The 21390-nt window shown below is 42.8% G+C and overlaps 1 protein-coding gene across 1 annotated transcript; it reads right to left on the reverse strand.

The window, feature by feature from the left end:
• Positions 1-1928: 1928 nt before the first annotated feature.
• LOC131218554 (pathogenesis-related protein 5-like) lies at positions 1929-5028 on the reverse strand. Its single transcript, XM_058213160.1, has 2 exons — positions 4915-5028; positions 1929-2681 (listed from the first exon to the last, which is right to left on the reverse strand). Exons 1-2 carry the CDS (start codon positions 4961-4963, stop codon positions 2002-2004), a joined length of 729 nt encoding a protein of 242 aa, XP_058069143.1. The 5' UTR covers positions 4964-5028; the 3' UTR covers positions 1929-2001.
• Between the last annotated feature and the right edge of the window lie 16362 nt (positions 5029-21390).

Here is a 21390-nt window from a genome sequence, read left to right on the forward strand (position 1 = left end):
AGTACTGCATGGCACAGTTAAATCGGAAACGGATTGGTTACTACCCCTGCCACCAGTCCCATGGCTGATGGTCGGTGGTCTGTGGGCCCCACCATGAAGTATGTGTTTCATCCATTACGTTCATTCATTTTTAAAGATCATTTTAGGGCATTTCAAAAAAATGAGATGGTTATAAATCCCAGTTGGACCACACCACAAGAAAATAATAGTGTTTGGATATCCACCATTAAAATCCTCCTAAGGCCCACTGTACTGTTTATTTGACATCCAATCTGTGATTAGGTCATACACACCCAGATGAAGGGAAAAAACAAAAATCATCTTGATCCAAAACTTTTATGGCCCCCAAAAAGCTTTTAATGGTCGATGTTCATTCAACATTGTTTACTGTAATGTGGTCCACTTGAGATTGGGATATACCTCATTTTTGGTTTCATAAAATAAAATGATCTAGAAAAATAGATGGACGGCATGGATGAAATACAGACATCATGGTGGGTCCCACAGAGCACCGACCACCAGCCATTGGCTGATGGCAGGGGGAGTAGCCAATCTGTTTCCATTAAATCCGGCCACATCAGGTGACCGGTGATATTTATGGTAATTCGGTCAGCAACAACTCTACTTCCTACGGTTGGGATCGCACATCATGTTGGCCCCACGAAGGTTGATAATTAATAGACGGTCGGATTTATGTGATTATCCTCGGCGTGGCCATCACTGTCCTGGGACTGCCAACTGCCAGAATTGTCTCACAAGAGTCATCTGAATTCTGAAGAAATTGACTCTTCGGGGGTAGACATGCTTTAAATTCATGCAATAAGTAACCGTGCTCATGTGGGGCCCACTGAAATGGACCGTCACATGTAACATTTATTGTCCGGGCCTTTTAATATGCTCATTTGGGAAATCTGACGTTGAGCTGCATCTTTTCAATAGTTACTCGTCATAGATGTGGATGGCTCATCTGGTGGGACCCACCACCGATGGATCCCATCATTGAAATCACAAAACTTGGGTCCGTTGGGTGGATTACTTATCTGACCGTCCTTTTGTGATCCGTATCTCAGGTGGGCCACACCAAACGGAACAATAGGGACATTGGGAAGGGAACGCCCACTACAGAAACTTCCAGATGAACGGGCAGTTCTGTAGGCGGGCCCACCGTGATGTATGTGTTTATCCACGCCGTCTATCCTTTTTCTCATGTCATTTTAAGGCAAAAAATGAGTCAGATCCAACGCTCAAATGGACCACCGTGACTATTGCATTTAATGCAACGAAGCTTATTATTTGATGTGGTCCACTTGAGCGTTGGATCTGCCTCATTCTTGTGCTCATGCACTAAAATAATCTTATAAAAGGGATGGACGGCTTGGATAAACGGATACAATACGGTGGGACTGCCCCCAGAACTGCCCGTTCGGGGATAGAGACGTGCAGGGGTGGACGCAATCCGCGTCCCTTAAACTCATGCTATTACAGAACTTAGGTGGGCCATAACAAGAGCATGTGTAGATTTTCGTCGTGATTGCAAATTGCCACGTGGTATGTCCCACCTGGGTTTTTCATCTTTATGATTCTTGGAATGTACGGTGAAAATGAGGAGCCTCACCAGATTCACGGTTTAGATTCTACGCACACATCACGGTGGGCCTCATTCGGACCGAACGTATTATATGATCACCCTGGAGTTCTCTTCCATGTAGCTGGCCAACACCATACATATGGCATACGTGTGTGGTGATCCGGACCACTGATAGGATGGCGTCCATCATCCGATCACCTTGCATTTTTTTCAATTTGCATAATGGTCCGTCGATAAGATAATCTACCATATCAACGGTCCTGATCAACATCCACAACCTAGCAAATCCAAGTAACATAAAAGAAATTATCCATTGTACACGTCAATAAAAATGCCAATCAATACATTCAAACATTCACATGGCCCACCAAAAAATTATAATTTTTTTTAAAAAATCTGACGTGGATGAAGGATCACCGTCCAGTGGGGCAGAACGTGATCACATAATCCGATCCGGTACATGTGCATGTACTCGACGCATCATCATACGCGTAGCTATACGCGCTTGGACATGCATTCTTGAACATCTCCGAGTACTGTGTGGGCCCACACGTCGACGGTGATGAGTGGGCCCCAGTGCAACAGAACTCTGGCGCGCCGAACGCCGAACAAGCGCTCCTGCACGCCACCACGGCGCCGGACGCCGTCACCTGCAGCTCGGCAGGGCAGTTTGCGTTCAGGTCGTTGACGCATCCGGCGTACTGGCAGGTGCCGGTCCCGCCCGACGGCCGGATGCCGACGCCGACATTGTAGCCGTCGACCAGACTAACGTCGTAGAAGTCCTTGCCGCCGTCTCCGACGAGGGTGAATTCGGCGAGGCTGGCAGGTGGGGCTCCGCCACCGGTGCATTTCAGCAGGCCGCCGCAGTCGCCGGTGGAGCAGGGGCCGTTGCCGGAGGCATCGAAGTTGCAGCCGGTGCGGGCCCAGAAGCGGCCTGACCAGCCGGGTGGGGCCGGAAAGGACATCGATGCGCCAGGTGGCAATGTGAAGCCTCCGTCGGCGAGGGCGGCGCCATTGCCGGTGAGAGTTCCCGGCCAGATGGTGTAGCTGCAACGGTTCTCGAGGGTGAAAACAGTGCCGGAGGCCGAATTTCCTGCGGTTGGAACAGCGGTTTGGGAGTTTAGATTTCGCTAACTGCCAGATTTTAAAATATGACTACAATACCCTCGGAAATAACCGAGAGATTGCTCGTTTGAAGCAATGTTGTAATGAAGCGGACTGCGTCCTGCCCCTGGGTGGAGTATAATCCGTCAAGGTACGGTTCTTTGGGGCCCACTATGATGTATGAGTTTTATCCACGCCGTCCTTATATTTTTTCAGATCATTTTACCATACGAGCCCAAAAATGAAGTAGATCACAGGCTGAAGTGGACCACACAATGGGGATTGAACGTCCACCGTTAAAAACTGCCTTGTAGTCGCAGAAGTTCTGGAACAAACTGATATTTGTGCTTTTCCTTCATCCAGGTCGTAGCCCATTAGGATAGTTTCAACGGTGGGCGTCATTATCACCTCTCCTTCCTGTGGCGTGGTCCACTTGAGGTTTGGATCTGCCTCATTTTTGAATTCACAATCTAAAATGATCTGAAAAAATGGATGGACGGCGTGGATAAAACCCATATATCACGGTGGGCCCCACCAAGGCCCTCCCTGGACGGAGTATGGTCAAAGCGGGAGCAGGACGCAAACCGCTTCCTGGTAGTAATGGCAATGACCAAAGTACCCTTCACATCAGGGCCGTGGCACGGTGGCGGGGAGGATGATAGGGTGGTTATTTGATACTCTGGCTACGTGACGTTTGATACTCAGGCACTTAGAAACTGTACACGTGCCATGCGATCATGCATTAAGTTGTACCGACGAAATGGTGGATCCCGCTGACGCGAGGTCGTGGTCCGAATGTCGGAGTAGTTGAACAATCTTAGACTTTGGTATGTGGACTCTTGTTTTTTGAAAAAAGACTTTTAGATTTATATTTATTTTTTCATTTTAACCGTCCAATAAATGTCCACTAATCTGATAGTCAGATGACTAGATAGGTGAGAGTTTTGGTTTATGATACACCTAATCTGGCACCCACAATTTGGTTGGTTTACTCTGAATTAATTGTATGAGACATGTGCAATTTCGAGGCAGATTCTAAGTGCCCGCGTATCATTCAAAACACTATACCAGAGTATCAGTGTTTTTCTCTTTTTAAATTTTTGTTACTGAAAAATCCCCAAAACTATCGAGGGCTCATGAGTCATTACCGTATTAGACGGTAGAAACTGGTAAAACAAGGAGTATGTTTCTCTGTACAACTAGGGCTAATGTACCTCCATCCAGCCGTTCAAATTATGGACATGATTGTAGACATGGTAAAATCGAAAACTCACACTTGATCCTAACCGTGTATTTTGTGGTGCCATCATGTAGATTGTTAAGGAAAAAAATAGTGAACGGTCTAAAATCAATAGCATATCTCCACTGTGGATGATCATCCAATCAGTCCGATTTTGACACCATGTCCCATCTAAAGTGAGTCCGACGATCTTAAAATTTGGTATTGATGGATGTATGCCACGTGTTTAGTGAGTGCGTGCATGCACATGGACGTCACGCTCTTCAGGTGTACCTCGTCGAAGAACAGGGTGTGTAACTTCAACTTGTACAGATGCGTGCGGAAAAGGATCCCAGTTACATGATCTTCCGTTGGATTATATGCAAATATCCGGCTCTTAAGTTGTAGAAGTGAGGACCATGATCCAGTGATCCTCACCGTTGATTTCATGAGGCTCACCATGGATTGACCATTACCCCAAAAAAATCCCAAATCAGAAGATCCTAGCCGCTAATATAGGACTTTTTGGTTGAGGATTATTGCTGCAGCCCACTTCTTAAGAGAGACTTTAAGAGAGTGATGCATCCACAGTGGGACATAAAACCCAAGTGTGAGATCAGTAGAGTTCCTCATTCAAGATAAACAAGCGTGTCAGATTGGCCGGAAAAGTTACTGGCGTCATAAGTGTGTCAGATACACTAAGTTAAAGGGGGCACCAAGATGAGAAAATGCATAGGTTGATGAGCATGTGGGGCCCATGACTTTGATCCAAACCTTTGCAACGATGGGGCTGACGAAAGATGTGGGACGTCCATATAAATCTCCATAGAATGTCCACCCTCCATTTTGTTTCCCTTCTCAAAACCATGAATTAGGACATACCTGGAGCATCCTCTGCCCATCGTATCAACGGTTTCGATCATCAACCCATGGGCCACAGATGTCCCACATGATCTTCTTAGACATAGAACTTGCAATATGAAAGGTGTAATGATCAACTTACCCAATAGGAAGAGTATCAAAAGAAGAGAAATCCTGTGTAGAATCGACATTTGAGAGAGAGAGAGAGAGAGATAGAGAGGGAGCAGTTAAACGGACCTCAGAAGCTTTGTATAATTTTACGGTGTGATTTAGCGAATTTTGTCGCTATTTAAGCCTACCCCAATTGTTAGATACAACTACATTTTCTAATTTCCAGTAATGCTATGGTTCAACGATGTGTGGGGCCCACCGTGATGTTTTCATGACATCCACTCCGTCCATCATGTGCATCGCTTTATTTCCTAGCCACCCAAAAAATCAGGCGATTCACCCACGTTTCGTATTTCTCCTGACGTGATGGTAGAAGGTGGCGTGTGGACATCCAATCCGTCCATCATGTACACCCACATATTTCATAACCACCCACGAATCAGGCCGATTCAAATATCAGGAGGGCCCCACCCTTTGTGTAACGGAAGGGTTGAAATACTCACTAGAAGTTTTTTTCTTTTTCTTTATTTTCCTTGTAATATCTCACACCCAATGGGATCTCTATCAAATAAACGGTTTTGATCATTTTAAATTGTCCAAATCCAATGGAAAGAGTCGGTCGTATATCTTATTTTCGTACGTCGCGATGTATTCGAAAACCTCTTTGAATTTTATATTTGCCGGCTGGGGCTCAGGGATGCTTTGCTTCCTCGGCTGAGACATCCGTCGTGCACTCGCGCGAGTTTTCTTTGTAAGTGCACTCTCCAATACATGCGAGAAACTCCATGATTAAAGACGCTCATCGGGTGGGCCCCGCCGTGTGACTTCTCTTTGCAATCTACTCATCTGGTACGCCACAAAATATATGAATGCGAACCGTCGGTTTTATGTCGGGTGTACGGGATACGGTGGTCTCGGACCTTTGGAATGTGTGTTCAAGGATACATGTACAAGTGGCAACTGGAAATGTATATCAACCGTTCACATTCAACTTACTTTTGCGGCCACTTCGAGAAGATCCAAACGGACTGTTTTTATCCGGGGTTCAAACAGGACGGGTCTCACATGATGAACGGCTTGGATCTCGAAGCGGGGAGCGTGTGGCGAAGAGTGCGCTTGCAAATATCGGTCGCGCGAGTGCACTTCTCATCTCTCACCAACGGTTCGCGGCTGCACAACGGCTATGAGATTCCAAAACCTCTTAATGTGGAACGTGATGAGCCCTGCTCGAGTCACGTGGAGTTAGCCGTTCTCTCGACAACGTAACTGACGCGAGCCAGTAAGCCACGCATGCCGACGTCATCCACGTCAGATGGGTCCACACCTGCCACGTGAGCCAGAACATCCTCACATGGTGGACGGTTAAGGCGAACGTAATGGTTGGATGTGAATTTCCTACGACACTAGCTGGAGATAGACCATGCAACGAATACATCTGTGGAGTGCACCGAGATCTATATATGAAATCGACTCCTTCCATCAGTTGAGACAGGTCATTATAGTATTTAATAAAAAAAATCAGCCATATCTAAAACCCGAGTGCGCCACACCATGGGAAAAAAGGGGGATGAGGACATCTACTATTCAAATTCTCATGGAGCCATTGGTGACATTTTTATGCAATCTAACCCTTTCATAAGTTGAGTCCTACTAGGATGAAAGGAAAATGAAAGTTTCAGTCCGATCCAGAACTTCCATGGGCCCCAAGAAGTTTCCAACGTGGCCGTCCCAGAACCTTCGTTTTCCTGTAGTGCGGCCCACTTGAGTGTACATCTTCCTATTTTTTGGTTTCACCTACTAACATGATCTATAAAAACTTATGGACGGAGTGGATATTTCACATGCATCAAGATGGATCCCACATTACTTTTTATTGCACGGGCTCGCAACAACAACTGCTGTAGAAAACTGGCGTCCGTCATGGACGGTTGCCTCGAACCCAAAACCGCATCTCACCAATTTATCAGCTCGAATCTCGTGAAATTAAGAAATGAATGGATACTCGCGAGAGTAGGATATCGAATATTCCACTCCCCACACTTGCAAGAAGACAGTACGGCACGTCAAACAGATCTAGAGCCGTTCATAAGACGAATCTATGGTGCGTGTATTCCTGACCCGAAAATCAAACCAATACAAATCATCTGTACATATTCGATGTAAACATCTGGCCCACCTTGTAATTCTTTGGACGGTCGTATTTCCAGCCGAAGGCCCATATACTGTCGATCCCACCTAATTAATGGTCAGAAACGCACGAGTTGTGAGAGAAAGGTCCGAAATCTTCTCTTGAGAATAGCCATTGAAGAGTGAGTGTGCTTCGCTCACTGCCCCTTTAGCGTGGTGTGAAGACTTTTTGAGGGCCACTTTCGTGTATATGTGTTATCCACGCCGTCCATCTGTTTTTTCAACTCATTTTAAAGTACGAGATCAAAATTGAAGTATATCCAAAGCTTAAGTCGATCACATCACAGGAAAAATAAGAATTAAATGCCTACGGTTGAAAACTTATCAGGAGCTATAGAAGTTTTCCATCAAGTTGATATTTGTGCTTTCACTTCATCCGGTTTGTATGACCTTAGGAAGGTTTCAACGGTGGATGTCATTATCCCCACTGTTTTCTATGGCGTGGTCCACTTGAACTTTTTATATACTTCAATTTTTTATACTAGCCCTAAAATGAGCTGAAAACATGGATGGACGGCGTGGATAAAACACATACATCAAGTTCGGGCCCACACAGTCTTCAACCACGGTAAAGGGTGGTGAGCGCCTCACCACACAATCCGCGACCGGCTTTGGAAGGAAATGGATCGGCTACTCCCCCGTGACACCAGACAATGGTTGATGGTCGGTGCTCCGTGGGCCTCACCATGATTTTTTTTTCATCCATACCGTACATCTATTTTTATAGATCATTGTCTGGTATGAGACCAAAAATTACATATATAGAAATCTCAAGTGGACCACATTACAGGAAACAGGTTGAATGTCGACCATTAAAAACTTTTTGGGGGCCATTAAAGTTTTGGATCAAGCTGATATTTGGTTTTTTTTCTTCATCTGGGTCTGTATGATCTAATCAACAGATTGGATGTCAAATAAAAAGTACAGTGGGCCTTAGGAGGATTTAAATGGTGGATATCCAATCACTATTGTTTTCTTGTGGTGTGGTCCACCTAAGATTTATATCCCTCTTGTTTTTGGGATAAAGTCTAAAATGATATGTAAAATTGGATGAACGGAATGGATGAAAAACATACATCATGGTGGGGCCCACAGAGCACCGACCACCAGCCACGGGGCTGTTGGCAGGGGGAGTAGCCAATCCGTTTCCGCTTTGGAATGGGGTTCGGCCGAACTGGTTCAATGCATTCCACCCAAACAAACGTTATATACACGAATGTACATATATTCATACACATGACATATTTTACAAGGTACGTCGGCACTGTAGTCGTTGGATTTGGGGTTATTTTCAGTGATCGAAACGGTTGAACTGACGAAGAACGAAGCTGATGGAGGCTGGCTCCAAAATATTCAAGAATGGATGATTCAGTTCTCTACAATGGCCCACAAAATTACGGTCAAGGAGATTATCTATGTTAATTAGAATAGTTAAAAGATCAAAGGGTCAGGATATTCCAAAATGATCTTTTCTCTTGGTTTCGCCACCCAAAGTGGGAGGACCGTCAATATATACGGTTTGGATCTCTGAAACATGATGCAGATCCAACCGATGTAGGCCCACGTATCGTACAACCGTAGGATTGGGACGTATTGTAACAAATCTTTGATTAAGCATCTTTTGAAAGGTTTGCTTTTGTATTTTGGTTTGGCGACAAACATACCATTTTCAATCCGTACGTTTCATCTTCCCAATTTCAACGCATTCACCATTTTGAGGTGAGCTGATTAGGTGTTACCCTTGCCGTGGGGCCCACTTTAATATTTTTTGTATATCCACGCCGTCCATCTGTTTCTCCAGCTCATTTAGGATTTTATATAAAAAAAGTATGCAAGTCCAAATCTCAGGTGTACCGCCCCACGGGAAACGGTCATGATTGAGTGCCTCACCATTAAAAATTCCCAAAGGCCCATCATAACGTTTTGATAATATTTATTTGCAATCCAACCTGTTTATAATGACAAGTAGATGTAGATGAAGCAAAACACAAAGATCAGTTTGATCCAATACATTTGTGGCCCACAAAAAGTTGCTAATGGTAATTCTTTACTGTTTCTAGTGGTATGGTCCACTGTAGATTTGGATCTTTTTAAGGTTTGAGATGGGATTCTAAAATAAGATGAAAAATAGATGAACAACATGGATATACAACAAATGCATCAACGTGGCCCTCACACTGTTAGGGTAACACCGTGTCATCGGGGAAACAACTTATCTGCTAAGGGTACACACAGGTTGTTTTGGTCTGGTTCTGGGGTGAAATCGGAACCGAACCGTTATTTACGATTATAGGAGAATTGGAACCGGAATCGGACCGTTAGCACCCTAGAACTGAACCAGAACCGAACCGTTAAAACCGGTATGGTTCCACGGTTATAGGCTTTTAATAATTTGGCCCAATTGCGAGAGAGAGAGAGAGAGAGAGAGAGAGAGAGAGAACCGGCGAGAGAGAGAGAGAGAGGGAGAGAGAACTGAAGAGAGAGAGAGAGAGAGAGAGAGAGAGAGAGAGAGAGAGAGAGAGAGAGAGAGAGAGAGAGAGAGAGAGAGAGAGAGAGAGAGGAATGGATGGGATTGGGGTTAGCCGCAGTAGGGCAGCGTGAAGAGTGAAGTGAAGGTAATGAACTTATGGTCTTTTTAAAAAAGTATATGGTTTGGTTCCTAGTTCAGTTCCACGGCTTGGATCCATGGCTCGGATCCACGGTTCGGTTCAATTCTACATATACTCAAATTGAGAATCAAATTGAACTAATCGATTCTTTGATTTTCGGAATCGGTTCTGGTCCTGTTCCACAGTTCTACCGGTTCAATGTGCACCTCTATTATCCACTCCCTATTTTGAGATCCTTGCTTAATGTTATGTTATGTGAATGCTGTTTGGTTATGGAACCAACACCATCCAACTAATTGGTGTCAAAGCTACATAGGCCCCACAATGATGTATGTGTTTTATCCATATGCATTTATTTTCAGCTCATTTTAATGCATGAGCCCAAAAATAAGTTACTCAAGTGGACCACACCATAGAAAAGAGTAGGAATTGAATGTTTACCATTGAAAACTTCTTAGGGCAGAAGTTTTGGATCAAGCTAAATTTGTCTTTTCCTTTATTCTGAGTATGCATGACCTTATGAACATGACCACAAATAACCATCCACGTAGACCCTAGGAAGGTTTCAAGGGTGGAAGTCATTATCTACGCTTTTATATTGTGTGGTCCACTTGAGTTTTGGATCTGCCTCATTTTTAGGTTGATACACTAAAATGAGCTAGCAAAATGGATGAACAGTGTGAATAAAACACATACATCATAATGGGCCCCCAAAGCTTTGGCACCGACTAGCTGGCTGGCGTTGGGGGTCCCTCATCCATGGTTTGGTTTATAGATCCTGAAAGGGCCCCACACAATCTGGTGGCGTAGCGTCTACCTTAGCCCTAATGATCGTTCCCACTTCATTGACCACCTCAAAGTTCAAAAATATTTTATATTTTTTTTATAGTTTTTTTGGGTTTCTAGGTGGGCCACATTGTCAAAATTGTGGCGGGGACTCTTCCAACTTACACATGACAAACATGTCAGGAAATCTGGACCATCCATATCATGGCTCAGTTTGTAAAGGAAAGGGCCCAAAAATACTCTGATCAGATGATTTTAACCATCAGATATCTCCATTGAATTTGGACACGTCCCAACTTGACCATCAACCTTTCATTTGATAGCTGGTGGCTTTGATGGTTACAATCTGTTGATTTACTTGAATTTTGTGCTATGCTCTATCCATAACAGAACCCACAATCTAGACGGTGTGGATCGCCATAATTGTATACTGAGTCTGCAGTGGTCACATCATCAAAATTTAAAATGCTCGCTTGACTACTACATTAGTATAGATTTCAATTCAATTCCAACCACTACATTGAAAATCTATTAAGGGATGGGGACACTAAAAGGTCCCCAGAAACCTACCAGTTTAAACAAAACCCTAATGGACAGATTCAGATGTTTGTATCATTCTCATCATGGGGCCCACCCAATACATTCCTGATCCCTGTTTCTTGTAATTTAGTTTACTAAATCTGATTTTGTTTGTTTTTGGCACTTTGTTGGGCAGTTGAGGTTTTAGGCATGACTCACCAGAAGATCCAAAAAGAGGGTGTTAAAGTCATACATGCTACTCCCTTGGGGTAAGGTGGAGAGTGGCTGGGGAGAGGGTGAATCAGGACCGTTAATCAAGTGGGTATGGCCTAGATAGGTCATGGTTGAAAAGCAATACATGGTAGTTGGTGCTAGCCATGTTATTGGTGACCTTTAAATGGATGGTGGAAACAAAACAAAAAAGTTGAGTAGGTGGAATTAATGCTTAGGAAGTATTTGGAGTATCCCACTGCCCACTTTCCAGAGTGAAGATTTGGACCACTTTTAAGGGACTAGATTGATTTTATGGAAGATCAGCTATTTTGATGTGTCCTCTAAACTGATTTAGCTGTCACTTGATAATTTGGAGTGAGTTGAACTAACTTTCTATTAGCATTTTCATCACTTGTTTGGTGGGCCATGTTTTTATTAAAAAAAAATGTTGAAACAATATGAAATTAATCTTTTTAAAATTTTTAAACTTCTTAACTTACCTTCAAACAAACGTAAGCGACTTATATTGTTGCGAATGAATTAAAAGTCTTGAAATCCCCGATTACTTTACGCTACCAAACAACTAGGGGATTTGAAACTCCTTCAAATCCCCTTGAAGGGATTAGGAGGGATGGAATTGCATCCGTCCTGTGCCAATTCCACTCCATGTTTGGGAAGAATGGACCCCACCACCATTGAAATCCCCAGTTACTTTATGCTACCAAACAACTAGGGGATTTGAAACTCCTTCAAATCCCCTTGAAGGGATTAGGAGGGATGGAATTGCATCAGGTCCTGTGCCAATTCCACTCCATGTTCGGGAAGAATGGACAAGCGATGGATGGAATTGCATTGGGTCCCGTGCCAATTTCACTCAATGTTAGCAAGTTGTGTAGGTCCCATCATGATGTGTAGGCTATATCCACACCGTCCACCCATTTTTTGAGATTATTTTAGAGCATGGGCCAAAAAATTAGGTAAATCTAAAGCTCAAGTGGACCCCACCATAGAAAGCAACGGGGATTGAATACTTACCATTGAAAACTTCTTTAGGGCCACATAAGTTTTGGATCTGCCTCATTTTTAGGCCCATGCCATAAAATGAGGTTACAAAACAAATGAATAGGTTACATATAACACGTGTGTTATTCTCAGTAATTTCAAATGATGATGGGTATATCCATTTAATGTACCACCATATTACCTACAAAGCATGATATTAATCTTATCCATGGTAAGGGGGGACAATTCCTGCCATGGGTAATAATTATGTTTTTTGAATCCCATCCCACCTAATCCCTTCTAATCCCACCATCGGACCGATCCCACGGTATTAGGTGGGATGGGATTCAAAAAACATCATTATTACCCATGGCAGGGACTGCTCGGTGGTACAATGGGATAAGCTTAATTTCCTTTTTTGTTTGTAATACAGTAGTACATTGAAAGGAGATACCCACCATCATTTGAAACTATTGACAATAACATACATGTGTTATATCTAAAGCGTTCATTTGTTTTGTAACCTCATTTTATGGCATGGGCCTAAAAATGAGATAGATCCAAAACTTATGTGGCCCCAAAGAAGTTTTCAATGGTAAGTATTCAATCCCCATTGCTTTCTATGGTGGGGTCCACTTGAGCTTTAGATCTACTTGATTTTTTAGCCCATGCTCTAAAATGATCTCGAAAAATGGGTGAACGGTGTGGATATAGCCTACATATCATGGTAGGACCTACACAACTTGCTAACATTGAGTGATATTAGCACGGGACTCGATACGATTCTATCGGGCCTACTTCCAAGCTTTTCCACTCTTCCCAAACATGGAGTGGAATTGGCACAGGACCAGATGCAATTCCATCCCACCTAAGCCCATCTAATCCAGCCGGCCAAACAGGCCCTAAATGCATTAGTCATGGCCTTGCTTGGTTATTGATCAAAATAAAAGTCTCTCTCTCTCTCTCTCTCTCTCTCTCTCTCTCTCTTTATATATATATATATATATATATATATACACACATGTTTTCCCAGTCATTGAGAGAGTGTTTGGGGCATGGCATTGGGAAGGATTAAGTGGGATGAGATTCAAAAATCATAATTATTACCCATGGCAGGGATTGCGCCCCCTTACCATGGGATAAGCTTAATTACATGCTTTGTTTATAATACGGTGGTACATTGAATGTATATACCCACCATCATTTGAAACTATTGAGAATAACACACGTGTTATATCTAAACCATTCATTTGTTTTGTAACTCGTTTTATGGCATGGGCCTAAAAATGAGGTAGATCCAAAACTCATGTGGCCCTAGAGAAGTTTTCAACTATAAGTATTCAATCCCCATTGCTTTCTATGGTGGGGTCCACTTGAGCTTTAGATCTGCCTGATTTTTTGGCACATACTCTAAAATAATCTCAAAAAATGGGTGGATGGTGTGGATATAGCCCACACATCATGGTGGGACCTACACAACTTGCTAATATTGAGTGAAATTGGCATGGAACCCCATGCAATTCCATCTTATCTGATTCCAAGTTTTCCATTCTTTCCAAACATGGAGTGGAATTGGCACACGACCTGATTACATTCCATCCCACCTAAGCCCATCTAATACCATGCGCCAAACATGCCCTAACAATAAAAGATCAGGGATTAAAATCACATGTATCATCCGGTTGCACCATAATGATGGTGAGAAAAACAAAAGAGTTAAGTAGCTGAAATTTATTCTTGGGAAGTAATAATGATGCAACAAAATGACTATGGACATTGCTCGATAAGAGACCAGCCGTTGGATTGGGTATCAATCTCAAACCAAGGCTTTCCAACGATCTTGATCAAGTATTTGGAGCATCCCAGTCTTCACTCTCCAGAGTGAAGATTTGGAGCGCTTTGAGGGACTGGATTGATTCAATGGAAGATTAGATATCTTGATATGCATTCTAAATCAGATTAGCAGTCATCTACTTTGATGTGCATTCTAAATTAGAGTTAGTTGAACTGGTGCTATATCTTTGACCAAATCTTGACATTTAATTGATTTGTCGATTATTATGGAAATAGTCGACTTTTGGATGAAAAAATGTGTCAACAAATTTTAGATTTTAGCTACCTTTAGATGAATTTAGTCTTATTTTGAAATTTAGATGATGGGTAAGGGTATTAATTGCTGGGTTTGGGCCGAGCTAACTTTTGTTCAAGCCTGGCTCACGGTTTTCTACAAAGGTTTGAACTCGTCCCACGCGCACGACAGTTCAAAAAATTCCATCCTAAGCCCAATGCAATTTGTTCACGTTGGGCTCAAGCCAGCCCTTTCCATTGTGGTGATATGTGTGTAGAGAAGTGCTCACATGCGTAACTTTTTACGTGAGCGCCAGTGTTCCCCTTTGCACATATGTCACGGGCATTGAATTTGAATAGTCCACGTGATGCGACACCCATTAAAATTCTATGGGTTCAATTTTCAGCCTGATCCAAAACTCTAGTGGGACAAAGCAAAGAAAATTGCAAATCAAGGGAGGAAATTGTTTTCTTTTGTTATGGGTTACCAAAGTTTTGTATTGGTCTAAAAGATGGGCTTTTGAGGTTTCAATGAGTGCTGCATCATGTGGACCGTTCAGATTATGTGCCCTTTATATAGAGGAATGCTCACCTATGAACCATATTATGTGAGCACTCATGCGCACCTTTGCACACATGTCATGGGCACATAATCTGAATGGTCCATGTAATGCGGCACCCCTTGAAACTTCACAAGCCCAACTTTCTGCTTGATCCAAAACTCTAGTAAGCCATAGCAAAGAGAAATGCAATTCAAGGGAGGAAATTGTTTCCTTTTGCCATGGCCTACCAGAGTTTTGTATCGAGCTAAAAGTTGGGCTTGTGAGGTTTCAAAAGGTGCCGCATCACATGGACCATTCAGATTCCATGCCCATGACACGTGTATAAAACTGCACACGGGTGCTCACGTGGGAAAGTGCAAGAAAGTGACAATTCCTCTCTCTCTCTATATGTGTGTGTGTATATATACCCACATGTTGGGAAATGGCACTACCAGGTTGACCTCATGAGAACTTCCCATGAGGTTGAGTTGTGTGAGCCCATGGTGATGTGTCTAACATGGTGGTGGGACCCACCTAGATTTTCAGCGCAGGAGCTTACCATGAAGGGCCTGGCAAGAAATCCGTATCCCCAGGAGAGGATTGCGTATTAACCGTGCATGTAACGAGGTATGATATGTAGGGTCCACCATGATATTTGTGAGAAATTTACTCTGTCCATATGTTTTGTAAGATTATTTTAAGATATACTACCAAAAATTGAGGCGGATTCAATACCCTCGTGGACCATACAAGATAGAAAGTGAGGGAATTACTTTCTTACCATTGAAACATTTCTAAGCTCTACGTTGATGTTTATATGCCATCCAAACCATTTAAAAGGTCATTCATAATGGGATAAAATAAAATCACGAAAAAGTTAGCCTGATAAGAAGCTCTTGTGGTCGAATGATTGTTTCAACGGTAGTCACTAAATCCCCATTGTTTCCTCTCATGTTGCACACTCGAGTTCTGGATCCACTCAATTTTTAGTCTAATATACTAAAATGATATCGCAAATCGAATGGACAGGGTGGATATAATACACCACCACTCAATCAACACCGCAAACAGTTTTTGTTTTTGAGTGAAAGCACATAGGAAAAGCTAAAGAGATACTGATAAATTCAACAACGAAATTGGGAGATCGCAAGTCTTACCAAGTGTCTTGAGGCACACTCGCCAAACCTCTTTTAATCCCAACAACCTGCTAGATCTAACGAATGATGTTCATGTTTGCATGAAACTAGCTACAAACCGGTACATAGGTGAGCATTCCTATATATATATATATATATATAAAATGAGGGGAGTTTTTCAAAATTCAAAAATTTATAACCCTAATGGGTGGGCCGGGCTGATAGGCACTTATTCTTGCCCGAGCCTAGCCTGTTTAAAAAATGGGCTTCAGATTTAAGCCCGAGGACAGCCCACTCGCCTCATATTGCAGTCCAAGCCCAGCCCATTGACAGCCCTAACGGCGGATCGAGCTTTCGGCTGGTTGGAATTGAATTGAGGATATTCTAGGATGGACTATACGGATTTATACATACTTCGACGAGATGCATGGTTCTGGAATAAACTTCTTATGAAACGTGTGGATATCCGACCAGTGAGATTTTTGCCACGTGGACTGCAAGAGGTGGGACCTTCTAGATTAGTGAATTTGGATTATCATTCACGGGGCCTAAGGGCTGATTAATGAGTCTTTGCATTCCTCAGTCCTTGATCTATCGTCTTAAAAATGACACAACTGGAAGATATCCAGACCGTTCACTAGGTGGGTCTGATTACAGATGGTTCGTTGTTAAAAGATCTCACCTAATCAGATGATCGTAGCCGTCTGATCAGAAGAACTTTGTCTGTTTTATGCAAGAGTGAATTTCAGTGTTCATTTGTAGGCCACCAATTGAATGGTTTTCATCAACTAATCAAAAATGCGATCTTAATCCATGGACCATCTACGGTGGACCCCACATGATAATGGCCAGGAAATACATTGTCTGAGGGCCTGTCAAGTCAGGTTGTTTACAATGGTTGTTTGTGTATCTGTCTGTTGGGCCCACCTAAGTCTGATTCTTTAGCTTGTTGGTTGGGCTGGGCCTCTGCTGGGTTCATTAGCCCATGCAGTGGATCCGGACATGGTTTTGCTGGCCGTGGCCCAGTTAAATCAAGTGGGTCCCACTGTCTATTAGTGCCGGCTACATATAAAGCCGATCCGTGCCTCTAAAGCGAACCATCCAAATAGTAAGAGAAACTGTGGATTTGCTGCGTTTCCAAAATCTGATTGACAAGATACTGACCTCTTATCAATAGATCATTAACTACTTTTCTTTTTTTACCCTAGATTATATGTCTACCTATTAGTTGGTTAGTGTTGGGAACTGTGGAAATACCTAAAGACGGATCAAGCAAAGTACACGCAATCACACAATTAAATCTAAATAAGAAAAACTTAAAATTTAGGTGAAAAAATTATTGCGGAAAAAATTCATGTCACAAAGCAATAAGTGATACACCACGGAAGCACAAATTATAAGAGATTAAATATTACCAATTGGAACAAGCCTCGATTCTACTTCATAAGCCCTAGTTATGCCCTTGAATTCTTAGAAACGAATTAGAAAGTCCTAATACATCTCTCCCACACTCTAATCCCAATTATATCGAGTGGTCTATTGCATCCATGGACCTCTTATTAACAAATTTAAGACATTAACAACCATTAAGAACATAATTTCAATATGATTTTGGATAACAATGCATATGCAGTGGGTCCCATTTACTATTGGGTAGTTTAGGGCCTTTATGGTTAAGGAGTTGTAATCTAGGATTTAGTGTCGATCAAAATCAGTATATATCACCCCCTAAAGGATGATTTCATCCATGAACAATATGGGTTATATCAGCTACACCTGGCAATATGGGTCATATCAGCTGCAGCCAATTGTCCAATGACATGGCATGGTGAGATTTAACTAGACCACTCATCTCTGACAGCGGCACCTGACCCGATAAAATCTTTAAGCATGGGTCACTAGAGGTATCCTTGGTGCCTGGATCACCAGGTAATCCACACCCATATCAGATATGAGCCAGAAATGGTCTGATATGAGATAATACAACCCAGTTTCAGTGGTGATTGATATAGTACATTCAAACCAATTTTTAATACTTGTCTGTAAGTTACGTCGAAACCCATTTCTAATCCTTCCCAGTAAGTGTTATGGTGCCCATCATCCTAGTGTACCTTCGTTGGGGCCCACTAGAGGGTGACCAGCGGCGGGGCGTGGCCAAGCCAGGGTCTGACCCTAGTCTCTTAAGCCATAGCCCCTGGCCTGTAAATAAAAAGAGAACAAAAAGGTGCATTCAGTTGTGCACGATCCTAGCCGTCTCTTAAGTGGGTCCCATGGTGTAGCTGCACTGCCAAAAAGTAATAGCTGAAAAGCAGTTACCCAGTTTTCCTTAGCTTTTTCATTTGTTTATAACAGTGGTCTGCCTTTTTGAGTGACTTGGCTTGACTTTGGGGCTAAGGCATCTACATGGCGAGGTCCTCGAGTTGGTGGGATTGTATCTTACTGCAGATGGACCGGTCTCACACTCTCCGGGTGAGCCAGGCCGCCTGGCCTGATCTAGGCACCCATTTTGCATTGTGCTCGGGTCCAGTTGCATCAGGTTGTCTGGGTCCTCAGCTTAGGCTAGGGTATTCCAACTCTATTTTAAAGTTAAGTTAGGTTGGGTGGTTTTGGTTTGCTTCTAATAAGCTAGGGGTGCAACTTTGGGCCTGCTGATGAACCTAACCCAAGTTTGGCTTGAGCTTAAGACCCTCGACCTGACCGCAGATTGGCTTGGGCTTGAGTTGAGGTGATGGACAACCCAACCCAACCCAATCCAATCTTAAAACTTATAACTATTTTTTTTGAAATAATGGCTTATATGAAAAATAAGGTTTATGATTTGAATAATTCATGCTGTGGGGTTTATGATCACTGTTGATGCAAAAATCTGATTCACCCTTGCTGAGCTTCGAACACCTACACAGGAGAATGACAAAGGAGATCCTAGCTAGAGTAGAGGACCCTCTGATGCCAAAGTCAGGCCTGAAATTTGGGTCTGATGGTGTGGAGGGGTTCAGGGTGAGAGATTTTGCATATCTGTCCATGTAGATAGGTTCCTTATTTATAGTGTCCATGAAACGTGAAGGTCCATTAATCTAGGTATGATCTCAGCCATTAGGTGAGAAGTGCGCGGGTGGCAATGTTGTCGGTTACTCTATGATCATGCGCAAGGTAGTTAATCTCATTGTGCGTTACTGGAGTGGGTTTAGCTTTGTTGGTCGGCTGAAGATTATCCGAGCCGAGCTTGCCTGAACTAGACCTTGTTTAAGCTATTAAGGATGACCCGAACTGAGCTTATTCGTGCCGAGCTTTGTCGGTTGGCTAAGGACAGCACATCTTGACTTGATCAGGATGAGACTAGTAGGGACTTCAGTTCGAGTGCAGTTCTATGCCTAACTTACTTGTTCTAGTCGGCTTCTTAATTCTGATGAGCCACTTGGCCTTTGACGGGTGACTCCAAGTACGAGCTCGGTATTACATGTTGCTTGAAACTGCTCTCGATGGGTCGTTTGCCAGCTATACACCACTTCCTCCAGTAGTAATATTGATGAGCCGACCTGAGAGTGGTTGGACTACATTCTCTGTAACAATCACAACTATCATTGCATCGAAAAAAGGATTTATCATTGAAATTAACCTAGAGCCACGTGATAAGAGGTCCGATGATCAAAACCATCCATGTCATAGACATAGCAATGCTATCTGGGTGATGTCAACAAATTTATTTTAATGATTAGATGTTTGACTTTGTTTAGTCTAATGGTTGTAGTTGTTAACTAGAATTTAACTTGACTTGACTTAATTCAAATCGTATTATGGTTGAGTATTCAATGCCTCGGTTGAGCTTAAATTAGCTCTAAGATCCTCTATGTTGGGTTGACTCTCAACCTTTCAAGGATGTAAATTGCCCATGCCCTCAGCCAACTGAAAGTTCTTGTAGGTAGAAGCTACATGATACCTATGGCCATGCTCGGTTTTGTGAGCACACAATAGGAGGTAAGCCACATGATGCCAAACAGTGGGAATATAAATGCCCATTGTTGAAATTTTCATGGAGTCATAAAATTTTTTGATCAAACCAATATAAATGCTTTCAATTTATCTTAATAAAAATGACTTTATGAATGGTTTGTATTGTAAGAAAGCGCGGAAGGTGAGCCCTCAAGATTTGACGGTCTACACGAGTTTTGGAACCCTCACAAAGCAGAGGATTGACGCTCCAACGGCCCGCCTATTTACTACTAGAGCAGATGAATCTATTCACACCTCTGATCCTACAGTCTATATGGTCCCAGATCACGATCTAAGGATTAATTAAATCGTCCCAAGGACAAGCCAAAATGGACAAATTATGGTGCACACTATATATCTCCGTATACTCTCGGTATTTCGTATGATCTATTTTACGAGAAAGTCTCATCCTTTTATAGGAAAGAATGAGAGATTGGATGAAACCAGATAATCTGGTCATATCTCTATCTCCCATCTAAAATCAAATTCAAATTTGAATTTGAAATATAACAGAAAGGAAGAAGCCGGAAGAAGCCTAAACATATGGGACCCACCCACTAGTGATTGCTCACCAGTGGGCCCCACTGGCCTACGTCCAACATCTCTCACTCAATCACATTGTGGGATAGACACAAAAATTTGTCCATCTAACTTGCTTAATAACAATCAAAAACCAAACATCGCGATCAAAAGAATCAGAGGTGTGGGACCAGCTGGATCACCATAATCTTCTCACAGGTGCTTAAGTACTAAGTGACGACCTAACTAGTACTCCATAACGTAAGCTTTGCAATGTCTGTCCTAGTCCACATGACCACACCGGATGGAGTTAACTCCTGATCTGGAGGCCAACATACGCACTTATCCAACTTATCAAGTTATTCTGAAAACTTGATTTTTCACAAACTTCGACTAAAACCAATTTAAAGCAATACATATATATATATATATATATATATATATATGGAAAAAGGTACTATGCGCTCGACCTCACGATAAGCTCCCGTGAGGTCGAGCTGTGTGGGCCCCACCGTGATGCGTGTCGACCATCAACACCGTGCATTTGATGGGTCCCCTCTAAATTATGAGATATCCCAAAAATCAGCCGTATACGGAACTCAGGTGGGCCATACCATCTAAAATCATGTGAAGACACTGTTAAAACATATAAAAGCACTTGGTGGGGCCCACCTGAGTTTTGAATGCTGCTGAAAATTTGTTTGAATGCTTATCCAAGTGGGACACACATAATGGATGAGCTGGATTTGCAAACCACATCTCGGTGGGCCCAAAAAATGATTATGAATGTTTTAATGGTGCACGGCCCCTCCCCACTTCTATATGTGGTGTGGCCCACACAAGTCACGGATTGACTTGATTTTTGAGATCTAGGCCCACGATGGAATGTTGCATCTGACTGATGGGGTAGATGTTCGAAACACATCACGGTGGGGCC

Source organism: Magnolia sinica, chromosome 11 (genome assembly GCF_029962835.1).
Source record: "Magnolia sinica isolate HGM2019 chromosome 11, MsV1, whole genome shotgun sequence".
In the NCBI taxonomy this organism is placed as follows: Eukaryota; Viridiplantae; Streptophyta; class Magnoliopsida; order Magnoliales; family Magnoliaceae; genus Magnolia; species Magnolia sinica.

What these genes read in the sequence shown, in the direction of transcription:
- LOC131218554 (XM_058213160.1), bottom strand. Translation starts at nt 4,963, where the DNA reads ATGTCGATTCTACACAGGATTTCTCTTCTTTTGATACTCTTCCTATTG. An exon ending in TTTGATACTCTTCCTATTGG is followed by an intron (nt 2,682 to 4,914) that starts GTAAGTTGATCA and finishes TTCCAACCGCAG; the next exon opens with GAAATTCGGCCTCCGGCACT.